The following is a 19,514-nucleotide window of genomic DNA, read 5'->3' on the forward strand; positions in this document are numbered from 1 at the left end:
GTAAGTACAGAGTTGGCAGCATGTAGTGTGGAGGAGGTAGCAATTGTTATATTTCTAAAGTCCTGTGCGTCCCTCCTCCTAATCTACCATTACTCAGGCATTCGTTTGTCCTCGTTGTGGTCCTCTTCCTGCTTGGAGTAGAGAACTGAATGGCACTTCCCATGCCTTCTATTTATCAGAAACTCTGCTAGGCCCCTGGGGACACAAAAATGATATGTCTTAGCTGTCCATTATAGCATTGGGAGAGGCCTGAGGTAGACTATGATATGTATTCAAAGAAGTATAATACAAAGTAGCAGCATGTAAATAGGAAGAAAGGAGACATCTAAACCATTGTCTAAGAAATTTGAGGAGAGAGATTACTTTTGGCTGGAGGGAAATCAAGGTCAGTGGTTGGCTTCCTCCCCTTATTTATTTATTACTCTGTCCTCAAGTTGTGACCTATCTGTTTATGTGAACATTTCCTCAATAAAATATAACTTGTACATAGTAGGAGCTTTATAAAAGATACTTTCTGGATTGCATTGAAGGGAGGAAGTGACCCTTGAGCTGGGCATTAAAGGACAAATATTTATTTCTTTAGGTGGAATTGGGAAGAAAGTGCTTTTCAAGGGTGGAGGCAGCCTAATTAGGGCCTTGGGAAGAGTGGGAAAGAAAGTTTTGTTGTTGTTGTTTGTCCTTCATTCTGGAAGAGGACCGTGACAACTGGGTGATGTCATGACTTGCACTGAATTGGATTTAAGTGAGGAAGGGCTGTGCAAATTCACCGGCCTCACTCTCTCCTCCAGAGCCATCTGGGTCCAGTGGCAAGATATGTATCAGGTCAACTGGAGATGGCCTCAGATGTTTAAGGCAGTTGGGGTTAAGTGACTTGCCCAGGGTCACAGAGCTAGTAAGTTTTTGAGGTGCTTTATCCACTGTGCCAGGTAGCTGCCCAGGAAGGAAGGATAAGAACAGTGAGATCAGAAAAAGTAGTCCTGTCTCTGTGTGTAACATAGGGGATGTGAAGGGGAATAAGGTGAAACAAGGTTGAACAACTGGGTTGGAACCAGATGGTTAAGGAGCCATAGTGGCACAAGGAGTTAGGCTTTTCTCCTCTAGGCAAGAGGAAGCTACTAAAGGTTTTTGAGCAGGAAAGTGAACATATTTGAACATTAGAAATATGATGTTGGCAGTTATGTGATGATGGATTGAAGACTGAAGAAACTGGAGTCATGAAGACTTGTTAGAAATCTCTAATTGCCCAGAATTCTTAACCCCACTGGTTTCCTCAGGTGATTTTGAGTTATTCGAGCTGCCTTAGGGTCCTGTTTATCAATAGAAGCTCAAGCAATGTAAAGAGCCTGCTATGGTACTTGAAATTGGCCAGTGCTATTTTCTTTTTTTTTTTTTTTTTTGGCCTGGCAATGAGGGTTAAATGACTTGCCCAGGGTCACGCAGCTAGTAAGTGTCAAGTGGCTAAGGCTAGATTTGAACTCAGATCCTCCTGAATCCAGGACTGGTGCTCTATCCACTGCGCCACCTAGCTGCCCCAAGGCCAGTGCTATTTTCTTAAGACCAACAAGTATTTTTTGAGCACCCACTATGTGCAAGAGCTTTATGACATAACACAACACATTGGAGTAGAAAGAATACTAGATTTAGATTCAAAATCTGGGACTGAATCCTGGCCCTGAAATTGAAGTCCATAATCTTGGATTTTAGTCACAGCTTTGCCACTCTATGATCCTGAGCAAGTCCCTTCCCCTCTCTGGTACTTAATTTCATCCTCTGTAAAAAGAGAGGATTGGACTAGAAGATTTCTAAGATCTCTGTCAGCCCTAAGATTTATAGCTCCAATGGGAAGGAGGGTTCCTGAAACTGTAAGCTTGCTAAAAAGAATCCTTAAAGTATTGTCCATAGTGAGTGGGTTCTTTCCCAATAGTTTATTTTTTTTTTAAGTCTTTCTGTTGCATGACAAGTTTTTGGTGGTACTGAAATTTTTTTCAAGTCATAAGCCATTTGAAATAAGAGGTTATAAAGCTAGAATATTTACACAGATCAATCAGTGGTTCAATGAATATTGTAAAGCTCTGTCACATGTGTAGCATTATATATTCAGAAATATGCTGAGAGTAATACAGAAAAAAATTAGAATCATTTCCCTACTCTCAACTAGCTTACAACCTAATTACAGAGTCAAAATGTACACATCAAGATAAATAACATTAACAAGATGTCATAAGAAAGTATAGGAAATTACTACATTTTGGACTGTAGATAGTTTTTGCAGAGTTGTTAGGAGAGATTTATGTCTGTGGTTGAGAGCCATCTAGACAGGAGGTGAGATTGAACTGGGTATTGAAGAATGGGGAATGTTTTGGTAGAGGGCAGAAAGCAGTCACACCAAGTAAGAAGACAGTGGCTTCAAAAAACCCAAGGCATGTTGAACAATGACCACATCCTTAAAGTCACCCAACCACCTCAGCCCCGTGGTCCATCTTTTGGGGCACACATCCTTTTTTCTCCAGTTAGACTGTCAAGCTCTTCAGGAAGAAAAGCTGAGTCTTGACCATCTTTGTATCCCCATCACTTAGCACCTTGTCCACCTCTCTCTAAAGGCTCTATTCAGACACCAATTCCTCTTTGGAGGGACATCCCATCAGCTGGAAGCAGCTCTTTTGCTTCAAGGTCTCCTAGAGCTTATTACCTTTATCTCTGATCACAATTCAGTCTTGTCGTATTTATTTATGTACATGTCTTATCTTGATCTTTATAAGCTCTTTGAGGGGCAAGCTTTGAATCTCTTGCTGAGCAAGGGGCCTTGCCACCTAGTAGTAAACACGATTTATTTTGAGACTCATCATTAAGTTTTTTTGTTAATGGTGTTGATGAGCAGGCTAGTTTGATCAGAGTGAAAATTCATGTAAGGGAAGACTGGAAGATAAGACTAAAAAAGATAGATTCAGAGCAGCTAAGTGACCCAGTGGATAAAGCACCAGCTTTGGATTCAGGAGGACCTGAGTCCAAATCCGGCCTCAGACACTTGACACTTACTAGCTGTGTGACCCTGGGCAAGTCACTTAACCTCAATTGCCCCCACAAAAAAAAAAAAAAGGATGGATTCATAATATTTTGAGTTGGAAGGGACCTTGGTTATCATATTTTACTCCACACCCATCTTACAGATGAGAGAACCAAGGCCCAGAGAACTTTTGATTTGCCCAAGGTCACACAGGCACAGAATCATGATTTGAATGCAGATCCTCTGACTCCAGATCCAGGGCTAATAATTCTCTCACATTGACTCAGTAGGGTCCAAATTATTGTTTAGGACTGTTCCAAGTTGAGGAGCTGTGATATATTAGCTTAAGCAATGGAGGGAGGAGGGGTCATTGAAGATTTTGAATGGGGGCAAGAAGAGAAAGTAATAAGAAAGCAGTTCTATTAAAAAATTGGTCTGGGCGACAGCTAGGTGGCGCAGTGGATAGAGCACCAGCTCTGAAGTCAGGAGGACCTGAGTTCAAATCCGGCCTCAGACACTTGACACTTACTAGCTGTGTGACCCTGGGCAAGTCACTTAACCCCAATTGCCTCACCAAAAAAAAGAAAAAAAAAATTGGTCTGGTGGCAGTCTTCCATAATGGATTAGAGGAAGAATATGGAGGTCTTCTCTGCCCTCCCATCCCCCAGTACCTATAGACATCATTCCATACAATGAGTAGACCACCAAGCAGGCAGTTGCAGTGCCAGCATAAGCCATGCCTTATTTTAGACCATGGAAGCATTGTAATCTTTAGTCCTTGTATTAGGGCCTGGCTGGTGAGATAAGACAGAAAAAGGGATGAAATGGGTTCTACTTATACAGTGAGACGGAGATGGGATCAGAGGCAAAAGGATTTATGTACTATGCAGATATTCTTACCCAAGGAGGAAGAGGGAACCATTTGGGTATAAGAGAATATAAGCCCAGAAGAAATACATTTCAGCTTCTTATCAAAAAAAGTCACGATAGGGCATCTCTCCCAAGAAATAGTAGAAGCTCCAAGTCTTGGGGTTATGTAAAAGCAAGCTTCTCTATGTTTCGCATGCTTCTCCATTGAGTCGAATTCTCTCCTTTCACCCCACCCCCACTTTCCCTTCAACATACCCTCCTCTGTCAGCACAGATGTCAGTAATGACACTAATTCCATTATTATAACCTAGCTGCCAAGTTGCTTAGCAACCAGGCTCACACACTTTCACCTTTTTATTTCCCCTCAAATGCCCATCCTGGGGGTGGGGCTGGAAGGAAGAAAGGAGAAAGGGAATAACAGCAGTTGGGCCTCCTGTCTGGATCCCACATCAGTAAATGGCAGTCCCTCCCCCCTTTCTTTCCTCCTTTCCCACTATCGGTCATTTGGGGCCAAAAGAGCCATGGGTGAGCCAGCCAGCAATTTATCTTAATAGTATCTATTTAACAAATAGTCCAGAAAGTCGTTGGGCGCTATAGAGGCCACAGCTGACTTGAGTTCTGTGAGAGAAGTAACTAGTTCTCACCACACCTTGGGCTGTTGAGCCCCAAAAGCTGTGGATAGAAGTGTAGAATCCTAGGTCAGGAATGAATGAATCTTCCACCCCAAAAGTCAGCTCATCCCTTATTCTCAAAATATAAGACTTGTAAGTGAATGAGATGTCTTACCTAGACCTGATGGCAGCCACCTGCCTCATGCCTCATGATGTCACTGTATGAGGGAATATAGATGAAGAAAACATTTGGTTGGAATGGATTATTTGGGTTCCTTTTTTACAAGGCTGCTCTGTAAAATGAGGGCTTGTAGATCTAAGAGCCATCTCTTTCAGCTTTAACATTCTGTTTTCTCAAGCCCCTTTCAAGCTCTGATAATTTTTGGATTCAGAATATCGGTTTCAATGTGGGACAGTAGTGAAATGGAAAGAGGGCATTGGTTTGAGTCTTAGGTTCCAACACTGTCATATCTGTGTGATCCTGGGCTAGTAAGTCACTTACCCTTACTGTGCCTCAGTTTTCCATCTGTCAGATAGGGACAATGGTAACACTTTTCTATAGGCTTTCAAGATTTATAAAGTACTTTCCTCACAACCCCGGACGTTATTATCCCCATTAGACAGATGAAGAAAACTAAAGCTCAGAAGCGTTAACTTGCTACAGCTAAGTAGTAAGTGTCAAACCCACAATTCAAACCCATAGATTATTGACCACAAGTCCAATGGTCAGTCTTCTGTGCCATACATGAAATTTTTCCTCCTTTGTAAATGTGACATGGGAATTCAAGTTAATTAGGGAAAGATCTTCTTTAATCTCCCTCAACAGCCCTTTTGTCTCATCTCAGTCAGAAAGTTTATTCTCATGTCTAAACTCAGTATATTTTGTTAGAGGCAATGTTCATTTCTCCTTATTCAATCCATCATCAGTGGAGGTAGAGAACTAATTCCCAGTTACCAAGTACTGTTGTTTCCTAATCTTAAAGTCTGAGGCAGCCAGCCCCTTAGCTTTTTCCTCTCCAGACCAATAATATCTTTGTCCTTTGCACTGGTGACGGATTCTTTTTTAATTCCAGCATAAGGTTGACCTTGGGGGTGCGGGGGGGGTTCAGTTCAGAGGAGCGAGATTCTGTTTCTCTTAGGGCTCCTGCTGGCATCTCTAAAGTGGTAGCCTTAAGAGAAATTGAGCCAAACCCTCATTTGCAAAAAACTTGTCTCATGGTATTGCAATAAAAATCTCCCTACAAGCCAAGAATTTCTTGCCCTTAGCTAGTAGCCTTCATAGCCAGATTCCACTGTAATAAAGAAACTTGGGGAGCCCCTTCAAGTTTTTTATATTGAAATTTGCCCTGTATTCAGATTAATTAACAATCCAAAGACAGTTTTATACCTTGAATGACTTATTATCTGCCCTCTATCTCTATGCCTCACCCTTCCATTTTTAACAGTATTTTCTGGGATCTAATCTATTCAGAGCCCATCTAGACTTTGTGCCCAGTTGTGAGTGCCACATTTTAGGAGGAACATTGACAAGATGGAACACATCCAGAAGAAGGTGACCAGGATAGGAAGGGGATTCAGACAGCGTCATACAATGATTACTTAAAGGAAATGAGAATGTTAAGCCTTAAGAAGAGGTAAGAGGAGGGGCAGCTAGGTGGCACAGTGCATAAAGCACCAGCCCTGGATTCAGGAGGACCTGAGTTCAAATCCAGCCTTAGACACTTGACACTTACTAGCTGTGTGACTCTGGGCAAGTCACTCGACCCTCATTGCCCTGCAAAAAAAAAAAAAAAAAGTACCTGCCATCTAACTAACAGCTTTGGGCAGCTAGGTGGCCCGGTGGATAAAGTACCTGCCCTGGATTCAGCAGGACCTGAGTTCAAATCCGGGATCAGACACTTTATACTTATTAGCTGTGTGAACTTGGGCAAGTCACTTAACTTTCATTGCCCCACCAAAAAAGAAGAGGTAAGAGGTCAAGGCTTGATTGAAATCTTCAAATATCTGAAGAGTTGTTCCCTTGGCTTCACTAGAATCAGTAAAGTTATAAAGGAGGCCAGTTTCAGTTCAATATGAGTAAGAATTTCCTAACCATTAGAAACATCCAACATTGGAACAGACTAGAGAGAATCAGATGCTCCTCAGTATTGAAGGTATCCAGACAGGCTATATGATCACTTGTCTAAGGATGTAAGATCAGAGGGGCAACAGGTAGGGCAAAATTCACGTTTCAGGTATTGGCTGGACTAGGCAACATCTAAGGTCCTTTTCAACTCCCAAGATTCAGTGATCCTATAGTAATATTCTTAACCCTTTGCTTAAAAACCTATAGTTTTTGCTCATAAGGGAATAGGAGTAGTGATTTCATTCTAAGCTGAGAATACAGTGGGTACATCCAGACCAAATATATAAGCCCTTAATCCTGCTTACAGATTGAGAAATCCATTTAGCTTTCCTTCCCCTGGGACTTAAGGACTTAATTTGTAATGTTTTCATCAGACTGACCTTGAGCTAGAGTACTTAAAATCACCAAGTAGCCATGGGTTCACCAGTGAAAATGGCAGAACTAGGTTTATGCTTGTATTCTGCATGTTCATGTGTCCTGTGTATGTTTACCCTTCTGCATCAGTATCCTCTAGTTATAGATGATTTTTTAAAATAAAGGATCAAAGCCCTTATCTGAACTGGTTTATTTAATTATATGCCAGGTAGTATGTACATCAAGGCTTTGTCATAGGAGATGTGTTGTCCTGCAGTGTCTTAGGGCTTTTAGCAGGGGACCTCTTGCAAATGATGAGCTATAGATGTTTAGCAACTTTATCTAGGATAGAAGCTAGCTAGCCATTAGTCTACAAAAGTTCCCCAGGAAACAAGACACCAGAGGATCTGAAAATACAAGTCATTCCATGACTTGCTTAGAAGGGATGATTAAAGGTTATCTAATCTAATCTCCCATCCAGTCCTTTTTGCTGCATCTCTTATGGGAAATAGTAAAAGATCCTTATGACACCAAGAAGGCAAATGCTTTCAATACTTAGGTAATGCAGCAGGTAAAGGAAGAGTTTGAAAAGGATTGCTTTTCTTTTAAATTGGTGTTGGCATGAAAATGCTGTTCCCCACTAAAAACTTGACTTGAATATATCCTAAGGATATATATATATATATATAAAAAACAGTGTTTCTTGGCCATTTTCAGCCCCTGGTCACCTGAGAACCTTAAATCTGCCAGGGTATATCCCAATTTCCTGTCTCCTTCCTTCCATTCTAGTTATTTACAATTTATATATATATATATATATATATACACACACACACACATACATACACAGAGAGAGAGAGACAGACAGAGACAGAGACAGAGAGAGGAGACAGAGAGAGGACACACATACACACACAGCACAACACAGTATAGTAGAAGAGGAACTGCAGTCAGAAGACCAGATGCTTCTGCTATTTATTGGCATATGATTTTTGGGCCTCAGTTTTCTTACCTGTAAAATTGGGATAATTACTACCTAAGTGGTTAGGAAGTCAAAAGAGACAAATGTTTGTGAAGATGCTGAATTGAACTATACAGTGCAAGATAAATGTAGAATAGTTTATGTGCCTACATGACTTTACAGTTCTGTATCAATTTGCAGTTTTCAAAGGGTTTTTCATGTAAATTAGGTGATACAAAGATTTTTACCTCTTTTTTTTTTTTGTGGGCAATGGGGGGTTAAGTGACTTGCCCAGGGTCACACAGCTAGTTAAGTGTCAAGTGTCTGAGTCTGGATTTGAACTCAGGTACTCCTGAATCCAGGGCCGGTGCTTTATCCACTGCGCCACCTAGCTGCCCCCTTTTTACCTCTATTTTTTAAAGAGGAAAACTGAGGTTCTGAGTTGTCACTTGCCCCATGGTGAAACAGTAAATAACTGGAAAAGCCTGGAATCTAGCCCAAATCTTCTGATTCTTACCTATGTATGTAAAATGGAATGAATATAAGGCAAAATTTTTCCTAGAATCTGACATATGAAATATGAATGTGACTTCTTAGTCTTATTTTTCAGTGCATATCTATAAATTGTTTTTCAAGGAAATCCCATTTGTGGCATATTTGTCAGACAAATATGGCATGTCTGTCAAATATTTGTATACCCAAAGTGTGTAAGGCTTGCTTTAATTTATGTATATGGGTGCCCACAGTCCTCCATCCATTGATTTCCCCATCATCTTAGTTACCATGCTTTCTGTCCAGTGGTCAGAAATCACAAATGAAGCAGGGGGGGAAAACCTAGATTCTCTTGATAGAATGGGTATCTGCTACATGCTGCCTGGGAAACAGTACTATAGGTAACAACATCCCAGGAGGATAGATAGAATAACCTCTGAATTTTGCAGTAGCTAACATTTCAGAAATGAAAAAGAGAGAGTAGGTCACAAAAACATAAAAGGAAGAGAGTATGAAGAAGAGGAAGGGTGATGAGCAGTGGCAAAGACTACAGAGAGGTCAAGAAGGATAAGTTTGGAGAATAGGCCATGAGGTTTGATAATTAAGAAATCTTTGGTAATTTTGGAGAGAGAAGTTTCAGTTGAATAGTGAGTTCAGAAGCCAGAAATCTCAGAGTTAAGAAAAGAATAGAGAGAGAAGGAAGTGGAGGTACTTATTTTAAGATGGCCTTCCCAAGGAGTTGGGCCACAAAAGAAGTGATAAAGGACTACAAGGTTGGCTGTCAAGTGAAAGATTTTGAGGATTGGGCAGACCTAGGCATGTTTGTAGGCAGTAGGTAGCCAGGAAACAAAAGAGAGATGGAAGATAAGTGAGAGAGTAGGGATGAGAGAGAGAACAATCTGTCAGAGAAGAAGGGATGGAATAGGATCGCTTTTGCATATTAGAGGAATTTGCCTTGGTAAGGAAAAGGGATTGCGTCCGCGTGTGAGATGGGAAAAGTTGGAAACTGGCAAAAAGCATGTGGGAGATGTGAGTTGAGGAGGGGAGAAGAGGACATTTTCAGCAAATGACCTTGATGAAATGTGAGGCAGGGTTCTCAATAAGAAGGTAGGAGGGGGGAAGGAAGATCGGTGATACGTTTAAGGAAGGATGAAAAGACTTGGAAAAAGCCACTGTGGTGAGTGGGATATTGAATCAATTAGGAAGTTATAAAAGGGTCACCTTGCTACAGTGAGAGCTCAGTTGAGATGACATAACATGGTGATGATGGTATAGGGTGACCCTGGAAATGACAGTGGGGAGCAAGGAGTATTCCAACACCCCCATAACCAGGGAGCTGGTGTGGACATTTCAATTGAGTAAAAGTGCAACAAATTCTGGAAAAGGAAGGCCAGGGAAACTATCATCAGGAGGATGCCTGGTTTCACTGAGAGCAAGAAGATGAAATGAGTTTTCACTCATAAGACAATTTTAAGATGAAACTAAGTTTGTTGCCTACAGTAATTGTAATCAATCTCTTCCAGGATTCTCCTTTATACCACATCTAATAGAAAGATAAGAAGACTCCAAGTATATTGTAAATATTTGTGTACAGAGATCTTCCTGTCTTCTAAGTGTTAGTTTCAAATATTATGAATATAACCCCTCCAACTGTCCTTTCATGTTCTTTGTTCTCTCCCACCCTGGCCCCAACTCTGTTATTAGCTCGGAGTGAATAACAGATATTGTGAGGCTTATGGAGGGTACCATTTAGCACTAGAAACATGATGGTGGAGGCCACCAGGGACCTTATTCTGGTCACAGGTGCTCTGTGGCCAATGGCTTGTTGAACACTGACCTGGATCAATAAAAACCCCTTCCTTGGAAACATACCTGCATTCACCCTAAGCCACAGAATCCTTCCTGGCTCATTAGTAGGAGCTGACTGGAACAACACCAGTTTGTGGGTTTTTCAGGACTTTATAGCCTTTAAAAAAAAAAAAAGGCAGTCTTACATTAGCCAAAGCTAAAGGTTTACTTAGGATCAAGAGAGAACAGGCCTGTGCCCCCAAGAAACTAGCTAAATGCATTGTCACCTCTGTGCTATAAGTAGGTTGTAAGGACTTTTGGATAAGACTGCTCACACCTTTGAATGCCATCTTTTTTCTGAGGCCCAATTGCTGGCCACTGTCTCTTTTCCTACTGCCAGAGTTATGTCCATATTCTCCCCTCCTCCTCAGCCACCATGCTCATCCCTGTCTCTTCTCACTGGTGCCAGACTGACGTTGCACATCCTCTTGACTCTGGCATAATTAATTGTGTTTCATTTGTTTCAGGCGTGATCCCTTGGGTCCCTTTGCCGTTGGGGGAGAGGACCTGGACCCCTTTCGGTGAGTGCGGTTGGGGAGGTGGCAGCTCCAGGTTGCTTTCAAGGCTTTCCCTGCCTACAGCTCATCTTCTAATTTTAGAGCTATTCAGTCATGGTTCAGAGTGGAAGAGGTAGGAGGAACTGAGCAAATCAGAAATAATTATAGCTCGCCCTACTCTTGACACCTAACTTTGGGAAGGAGAGCTTTTGTTTGACAGCAAGATGGAGAGTGGTGTCAAGACCTAACATTCAGCAACTCTGGAAGGAAAGTTGGGGGTGGGGTGGGGATGTAAGCAGCTATATCACTGATTCCTAGTTCCACTTTCCCCACATGCAAAATGGGGGTATGGAAAATGATCTTACCTGACAGGGATACTGCTTATGAAAAGAACAGTGGGTGTGTGATTAGTTACCAGCCTCAGGGAAGCTCAAGTGGATGTTCTCCTTAGAAAGTCTCATGGGCCTTTTACAAATCATCAGTGTAAGACCCCACATTGCAGGGATTGGTCCTACAGTGGCCTTAGATCCTATAACAAAGATATTTTATGATTTCCTCTGAGTTTTATTGGATAATATTGTTCACTTGATTTTCCCTTATGCTTCCTTTCTTTACCAAATCCTTGGGATTAGATCTTAACCTCTTTTGCAAGTTGATACCAACTTTGGTATCTCTTTCTAGGGAAAAAAAGGGAGAGGGGGAGATACCTAGTAGCTGCTTGGTTCTGCATGCAAATTTGACGACATAAGTTTGTCTCCCCTCCTCTGAAGGTTCAGATATATGGAATTGCATAAGGCAGATGAACCAGAACAGTGATGGCCAATCTACCATTTTAGGACTAGATGTGGATTTTCATGCAAGCATGAAAAAGAAATAAATAGCTATTTTGAGTTATATTGATGCTATGGTTGAATCATGTTATGTTCTTCAAAAGGCATAAAATATGACAATGTGGCAACACATGAGGGCAATCTAATGAACAAAAAGTAGAGAACACATTTCGCTTACTTATTCAAGAGTTGATTGTGGCCTTTTGCTGATGACACTGGTGAATTCTGACTCCTACCTTTAGTCCCATTGAACAGCCTTGTTCTAGAATATAGGGGTGATTCTCTTTGTGTACAGTACTGTTGACTCATGAAGTCCTACAGAATTGGATTTACCCTTCAGGACTGAAGATACAAGCTCAGAGCCTGATTCATATTTCAATCAATAGAGTATGTTCTCCTACACTCATCATTTCCTTTTAGTCCAGCCAGATTTGTATCTCATCTTTGGCTATCAGAGCCAAACTTTCTATCTATCCAGCAAGGTAGGAACAGAATGACAACATCTTTCCCCATCCATCGCTCACCCTAATTTCTTTCTTGCTTCAGGAGTCAGGGAGGTGGCATGATTTTGGATCCCCTGAGATCTGGCTTCCCAAGAGCTCTCATTGATCCATCTTCTGGACTCCCCAACCGGCTTCCTCCAGGTGCTGTTCCTCCAGGAGCTCGATTTGATCCTTTTGGCCCCATTGGAACTAGTCCATCCGGGTAAGTATTTATTGAGTGTCTCACTCATTATAGCAGGAGAACTGGCCCCCTGGATTTGATCATGGGGTATAGTTATGCAATCAAAGGCAGCCTGTTCTGTTCCTCTCCTTTCTGTTCAGCCCCGCACAGCCCATCCCCAGGGTCAAAAGCTTGCCTCCAGACTTTATGGGGTTCTCTTCCATTTCTTCCCATGGGGAGCATAAGCCAAGTGCACCCATGGATAAATGAGAAAGCTCCTCCCCTTAGTATATGACCTATGGTGGGAAAAGTACTGAATCTGGAATAAGATGACCTGGATTCAAATCCTCACTCTGCTATTTCTTACCTATTGTGACCTCGGGTAAGTCATTATAGCTTTTTGTGTCTCAAGTTTCTTTAACTGTGAAATGAGAAAGTTAGAATAGATGGCCTTTAAAAGGTCCCTTCCAGCTCTAATCCTCTAATCTTGTAATCCTTTGATCTTATGATTCCTGGTTACTCAGGGAACTACAAATCCTTCCTCTTCCCCCAATTCACCACTGCTGTTTTCATTACAGACCCAGTCCAGATCATCTCCCACCCCCAGGCTATGATGACATGTTCATGTGAAGGCCAAAAAATGTAACATCCCAACCTGAATATCCTTATAGAGCTGAACCAAGATCATCAGTTCTCATCCAGTCCTGGAGCTTAGGAATCCTCTAATGGGTTGGAAGTTCAGCTGGAATTGCCTGCCCATCCCCACAATAACCAAGGCACCATCCGTTCTCCATCTCTGCCTTGGAAAAACTCCGCTGCTTGTAAATCAAGAAGAGAAGCCGACGTGTTTGTCTCCTTCGTCACCAACTTCTGGTTCCCATAGGAAATTTTCAGCAGTGTGTGCCATCATTCCTGCTTCAATCCTGGTTGCAGTGTTCTAAGGACAAGAATGCATTCGATGTATTATTAAGAACTCAAATGTCAATACAAAAATTGTGTCGTTGGGTCAATCTTCCACTTATCTTTTGTTTTTAACGCATATAGTGTTCCCTCCAAAACAAAAGGCTTTGATGTTTTATGATTCTAAGACTAGCCTTCCCTTTCTTTTTTCCAGTGAGTGCCTTTCTATAATTTTCAAATGCTTTTCTTTCATAAATTACTATTGCTACTTCTATGACTGAGACTTAATCCCCATTTTATTTGCTGTGGATGGAAATGCCTGTCTGGAATTTGTTTAGTGGAGGCAATGCGGATGATTTGTGAAGACAAGATAAGAGGGATGGGAACCCACATTTTACTGATTTTTTTAAATTTTACTTGTTGAAGCCTGGGATTGCTGTCCATGGTGGGGCTCAGCCAGAGCTGAATTAGATATTAGAGTGAGAAAGGAATGAAGACCAGAGCTTTTATAGTACTGCACTACTGGGCAAAATATCTCCACATCATTAGACTTGTTCAGTGTTCATTAGTTCTGGAAGGCACCTTATAGACCCTTGATAGAGTAGAAATCATCTAATCAAATGCCTTCATTTCAATTTACTTTTTAACATTTTGTTGGTGTCTCGTTTTTACATCAGTGATTTCTGGATGTATCCTTCTCCCCACTCCCCTCACTGTCCCCAGTTACCCTTCCCTTGTAAAAAAAAAAAAAAGGCAAACTCAACATATCAATGGTGTTTGAGAGCATATGCAATAGTCTATACTCACAGTGTCCATTCTCTAACAGGATGGAAGGAGGGTCATTTTATGATTTCTTCTCAGGACCAAAGTGAGTTATTATAATTGTACAGTACTCACTGTTGTTGTTTATAATGTTGTAGTTATATATGGTTTTCCTGGTTCTTCTTATTTCATATGGCAACAGTTTCTGCTAGCATCTCCTGATGTTTCATTGAATTTCTTCTATTCATTATTTTTTATAATGTATCTTTCATGTATCAGTTTGTTTAGATATTCCCTAATCAAAGCAACCCATTTTCATTTTATTTTTTAAAGCTTCATAAGTTGCTTCCAGATATGAGCCTTACTTTCTAAGAAAATAGTTGAACAAAACCAACCAAAAGATCAAAAGAGGCACTATGTTTGACATTGTATGCAATATTCCACACCTCTAGTCTACTGTTTTTCCAGCCAAATGAATAGCGCCTCCCTTTCATTTTATAATGGAGCCAAGGCCTAGAAGATGAAGTGATTTGCTTCAGATCCCACTTTAAAATAATGGAGCTAGAAGTAGAGCTTAGGTCTTTCTGCCTGAATGGCAGTGGTTGGCCAGATGATACATAGTAGAGACAGTATGTATAACTTTGGGAGAAAAATTGAAGATGTATGTGATTAGGGTTAGTGATGTTTCTCTACACATCACATCATATTTTAAATTCGTCCAAATTTTAAAGAGGGAAACAAAGTGTTTTGAAATTTTTAAGTCCTACAGATTTGTAGTGAAATGTTCCAAGGACAAAACTAATAAGCACTCATAACGCACACATAACATTGGGAATACAGAGGTTAAACATGATAGTCCCTGTTCCTAAAGAGCTCAGCCTAGCAGGAAGGATAAGAAAAATACAGGTAGCTAAAATGCAAATTATATAGTGTAAGTTCATTGAAGAGGTTTAAGCAGAGCTATGAGAGATTTGAGGAAGAAAAGTGCACCTGTAGCTAAGGAGTGTTTGTGGAAGGGTTCATGAAGACTCGATATATGAGCAGAACCTTGAAGAAAAAAAGATTTCATCGATGTGGAAGTAGTCATTAGCAAGCATGAAGGCTAGTGCGGGCCCCCCCCCCCCAGAATGGTAGGAAAAGAGGGCAGGACGAGGTCAATTAGGGAACAGTGAGTAGTTTAGCTTTGAGTGTAAAGAGAAGCTATATGTGGTAAAAGACTGGAAAATGGTGGTGGAAGAAAAGGCCTCTGGGTATAGTGGAATTAGAATGAGAAATAAGTCTAGAGAGTATTTAGAGACCTAGATTTACCAAGGCTGGTGACCCTTTAGCAGATAAGTGTTATTGTTTTTCTTTTTGCAGGGCAATGTGGGTTAAATGACTTGCCCAGGGTCACACAGCTTGACACAGTGTCAAGTGTCTGAGGCCAGATTTTAACTCAGGTCCTCCTGAATTCAGGGCTGGTGCACCACCTAGCTGCACCCAGCAGATAAGTGTTTTAAGTCCATGTAGGACTATAAAAAGGTTTGGTGTTTGGTGGAGACCAACCCCTTCCCCATGTAGGAAGGGGAGCAGAGTTGTGCTGTCAGCACTAGAATTTAGAGGCTGATCTGGGAGCAGGTTCATAAACTCAGGCCATCTTTTCCTACCACTTAAAGAAGGACCTCTCATCCCTAAACTATCACCATCCTCTCCTTCCCCCTGCCATATACCCTGCTCTTCTTCCCTCCTGACTTCCCTAATAATGAAAAAATAAGAGCCAGTTGGTGGGCAGGGATTGTATAATCTCAGTGTGATTTGCCTAAGGGAACAAAGCAGAGTGGTGAGCCCTAGCCTCTGACACCCATGTGACCTTGGGTCCCAGACAAAGAGTGTAAGCCGCAGAACAGTTGCATGGGCAAAAGGAGTCTTCTTACCAGCAGCATCAATGAAATCATAGGTCCAGGTCAAAAAAAGAAAATAAACAGGTCATCAAATGGATAATACTGAGTCCCACATCACTGAAAATATTGGAACAAAGGCTGGATGACCACCTGTCAGAAATGCCCTGGGGACTGACTGCCAAGGTCTCTTCCAACTTTAAAATTATAAATGCCAACAGATGAGTCTTGGGAAACACATTTCCAACAAGAGTACAACATTGAAAAGATACCTATAGGGGCAGCTAGGTGGCGCAGTGGATAAAGCACCGGCCCTGGAGTCAGGAGTACCTGAGTTCAAATCCGGCCTCAGACACTTAACACTTACTAGCTGTGTGACCCTGGGCAAGTCACTTAACCCCAATTGCCTTACCGAAAAAAAAAAAAACGAAAAGATACCTATGTTCTAATTTCCCTAGTTTTTAGCTGTATGATCTTGGGCAAAATAGTTAATATCTCTGGACCTTAATTTCTTCATCCTTTATCTGCCTGAAAGCAAGCAATGATCTCTCTCTCTCTCTCTCTCTCTCTCTCTCTCTCTCTCTCTCTCTCTCTCTCTCTCTCTCTCTCTCTCTCTCTCTCTCTCTCTCTCTGGCAGGCTAAGGACTTGCCCAGGGTCACACAGCTAGTAAGTGTCAGGTGTCTGAGGTTGGATTTGAACTCAGGTCCTCCTGAATCCAGGGCCAGTGCTTTATCCACTGCACCACCTAGCTGCCCCCAAGCAATGATCTCTTGAGGTATCTCACAATTCTAAGACCTGTGATTCTATGATTGGCTACCTTTTGGGGAAGTAAATTTGGAGGTAAAATGAGCCATTAGCACTCTAGTCCTGGGAGATGAGACACATGGCTAGGGCTAGCAGGTGCTTCCCTGAACAGCTTCCTGGTAACAATCACTAGTCTAGTGAAAAGCCATATTCTATGGAATAACAAGTCTGCTGACCAGAAATATGTGTAAAAAAGTAGACAAGACCAAGATCTGATTGCTGAAAACTAGACTTAGCTTCCACTTTGAAGGCTAGTGGGTGAATGTTTTAGGTTTATATAAGATTTAGATAGCACCTACTTCATTTGAAAAGACCAAGTATCTCTTCCAATCCGTGCCTTAACAGGAATCCCTTCTATAACCTCCCTAACAAATAGTCTTCCAGGCTCTGGAAGACCACCAGTGATGGGGAGTGTATTCCACTCGGAGATAATTCTGATTATTAGTAAGCTTTTCTTTACATCAGCTAATCATGTCTGTAGCTTTTACCTATTGTTAGTTCTGCCCTCAGAGGTCAAGCCAAAAAGTTGAATACCTCTTTCACAAGTGACAGACCTTCAGATATTTGAAAGCAACTGTAATCCTTTCTCTTCCCCCTACCCCTTAGGAGAAATTTTTAAAAATATCAATAACCTGATTCTCTTCAAGCTTTCTTTTATGTAAGTTAAATATTCCTATGCTTTTCTACTGAACATCCTATGTTATGGTTCCAAACCCCACTCCCTACCCATTTTTTCCTCTGGACAAATGTTAACTTGTCAATATCCTGCCAAGTTGCAGATTAAAACCAAGTCTAAGAATGGACAATACAATAATAGAAAATGTAAAACAAGATAACAGAAGGAAGCAGGAGTAAACGCTTATGGGCACCCCAAATGAACAGACTATAACAGGCAATAAAATAACTTAAGTTTTCTGATCTAAAGGAAAGCCTGAGACAATGGATGGACTTCCTCTGGAGCTATCCGAAAGAGGACATGAACAAGAGTTGTACAGGACAAGAAGGCATAGCTGGGCTGTAATCAGTACAATTCTCAGATGAATGAGATTACAGATCAAACTATTAAAATAAATTTTCTGATACCTAAAGGAAAAAAGGAATCTATTTGGGTACATCATCTTTATTCCCTGATGATAGAAACAAACATTCATTCTTCAATGATTTTTCCTGGAGCTAAACTGAAAAGAATTTATAACATGCATTCTTATGTAAAGGAATCTCTCTCATTTTGTTCCCTCCACAAAGTGTACTGACCAAACTGACCTACATTGTCCTTGAACCCTCCCACTGCTATTCATATTTTTTTTCTGTTTCTGGAATGCCCTTCCTTCCATACTTTACCTGTTTAATTCTTACCTATCCTCTAAAACAACTCAAATGTCACCTCTAGAAAGAAGTTTTGCCTGATTTCACTGTCAGTGGTGCTCTCACACAGCACTTTTTTCATTTTGCACTTTTCTTTTGTATTTATCTTATATTGTGTGTTTTAGTTATCTCTGTTGGGGTCATATGAACCTTACTAAACTGTGAGCTCCATGAGAGCAGGGTAATTATCTAAATTTTGTATTATACATGGGGGCACACTCCTATTCAAATGTGGATCCCCCACAAAGTACATCATGTTCAAAATACTTCGGGGTGGGGGGGGTGTCCAAATCCACTCAAAAGCCATAGCTTATGAATCTCTGGGTTTATTTTTACTAGTCAATCAGAAGACCCAATTAATCTGGGCACATTCTCATGAATATATACACCGTCAGTGGGAAGATTGGGCATACTTAGGAAATATGGGGAGGGGGACACATCTAGAGTACATGTATGGCCAAAGCACGTGTGTAAAGGGGCAATTTATACCTTCAAACCTGTAAGACCATTTTGTATTGTCATTATATGCTTCCTCTGGGCTAGTTCCCGACTGGTCTTGAGAGACATGCAGTCCCTCACAGGACTTGCTCCCTGCTGGTCTCATGGTTCATATAAGAACATACTCCACTGACCTTTTTGTATAGGTGCCTGGAGTAGGCTCTGTGGGACACATATCTGTGGAGATTCTGTTTCCAACTTTTGGTTTTAGTTGGAATCCTCTGCTGAGGTGCTATTTCTTTTTCATATGAGGAAGAATGGGCTCTACCATGTTCCTTTTAGCTTCAGAGGCTTAAACTTTAGCTCTTTTAAGGAGACAGGCCCCATACAACAAATATCAGGGTAAGGAAAAACTCTTTATTTTCTTTATTTCACATAAGAAAAAAATGTCCTCATAATCTTGGTCATTATGGGCTTTTCCTCTCCAAAAGGAGTTCTCTCATACTGTGCGAACAAGCTCTTTTGGGGCATAAAACAGCCAGCTCAAAGTAGTACCTATTGACATTGTGTGATTTTTTTGTTTGTTTTGTTTTAGCCTGAACTTTTTTCCTCACAATAGGCAAGGGTTTCTACTCCAAGCCTTAATCTGACTTAGAGTCAGAAAGCCCATATAATGCTTGCTTAATTCTCTTAGGGGGATCCTTTTGCCCCAAACCATTTCAGAGAGGTTCTACCAATGAAACTCCATAGAGTTGTGTGGGTCTTGCCCACTTTAATTCTTGTAGGTTCCCAAAATCCCATGAAAATTGACTTTGGACAAGCATAAAAGTGAATCCTAGAAATCCAGTCTTTCCCAGGCTTTGGGCAAGCATAAAAAAACGAATCCCCAGGCTTCTTCCACATCCCTACCTTTATCATGTATATGTGACCAATAACCTCAAGCTACATCTGTATCTTCTACACAATAGATGATTAATAAATGTTTGTTTTGACATTAAGTGGCGTAGGATATTCTAAATCTTTTGGGTACGATTGCATTGTATGGGAAAGAATAGGAGCTCTGGCTGGCTATTGAGGATATCTTTGATCTAAGGCCTTTTCCCAGTGGCCAG

General features: G+C 41.1%; 1 protein-coding gene across 1 annotated transcript in view; it reads left to right on the forward strand.

Moving 5' to 3' along the window:
- Nucleotides 1-14,139, forward strand: part of PSMF1 (proteasome inhibitor subunit 1) — a 28,659-nt gene extending 14,520 nt beyond the window's left edge. Inside the window, exons 5-7 of the mRNA XM_043982632.1 lie at nucleotides 10,733-10,786; nucleotides 12,139-12,297; nucleotides 12,834-14,139. Of these exons, the coding sequence (XP_043838567.1) occupies nucleotides 10,733-10,786; nucleotides 12,139-12,297; nucleotides 12,834-12,885 (265 nt within the window). The 3' untranslated portion in view covers nucleotides 12,886-14,139. The remainder of the gene's footprint in view (nucleotides 1-10,732; nucleotides 10,787-12,138; nucleotides 12,298-12,833) is intronic.
- The last annotated feature ends 5,375 nt before the right edge of the window (nucleotides 14,140-19,514 follow it).

The sequence above is a fragment of the Dromiciops gliroides genome, chromosome 2 (genome assembly GCF_019393635.1).
Source record: "Dromiciops gliroides isolate mDroGli1 chromosome 2, mDroGli1.pri, whole genome shotgun sequence".
NCBI classification, from domain to species: Eukaryota; Metazoa; Chordata; class Mammalia; order Microbiotheria; family Microbiotheriidae; genus Dromiciops; species Dromiciops gliroides.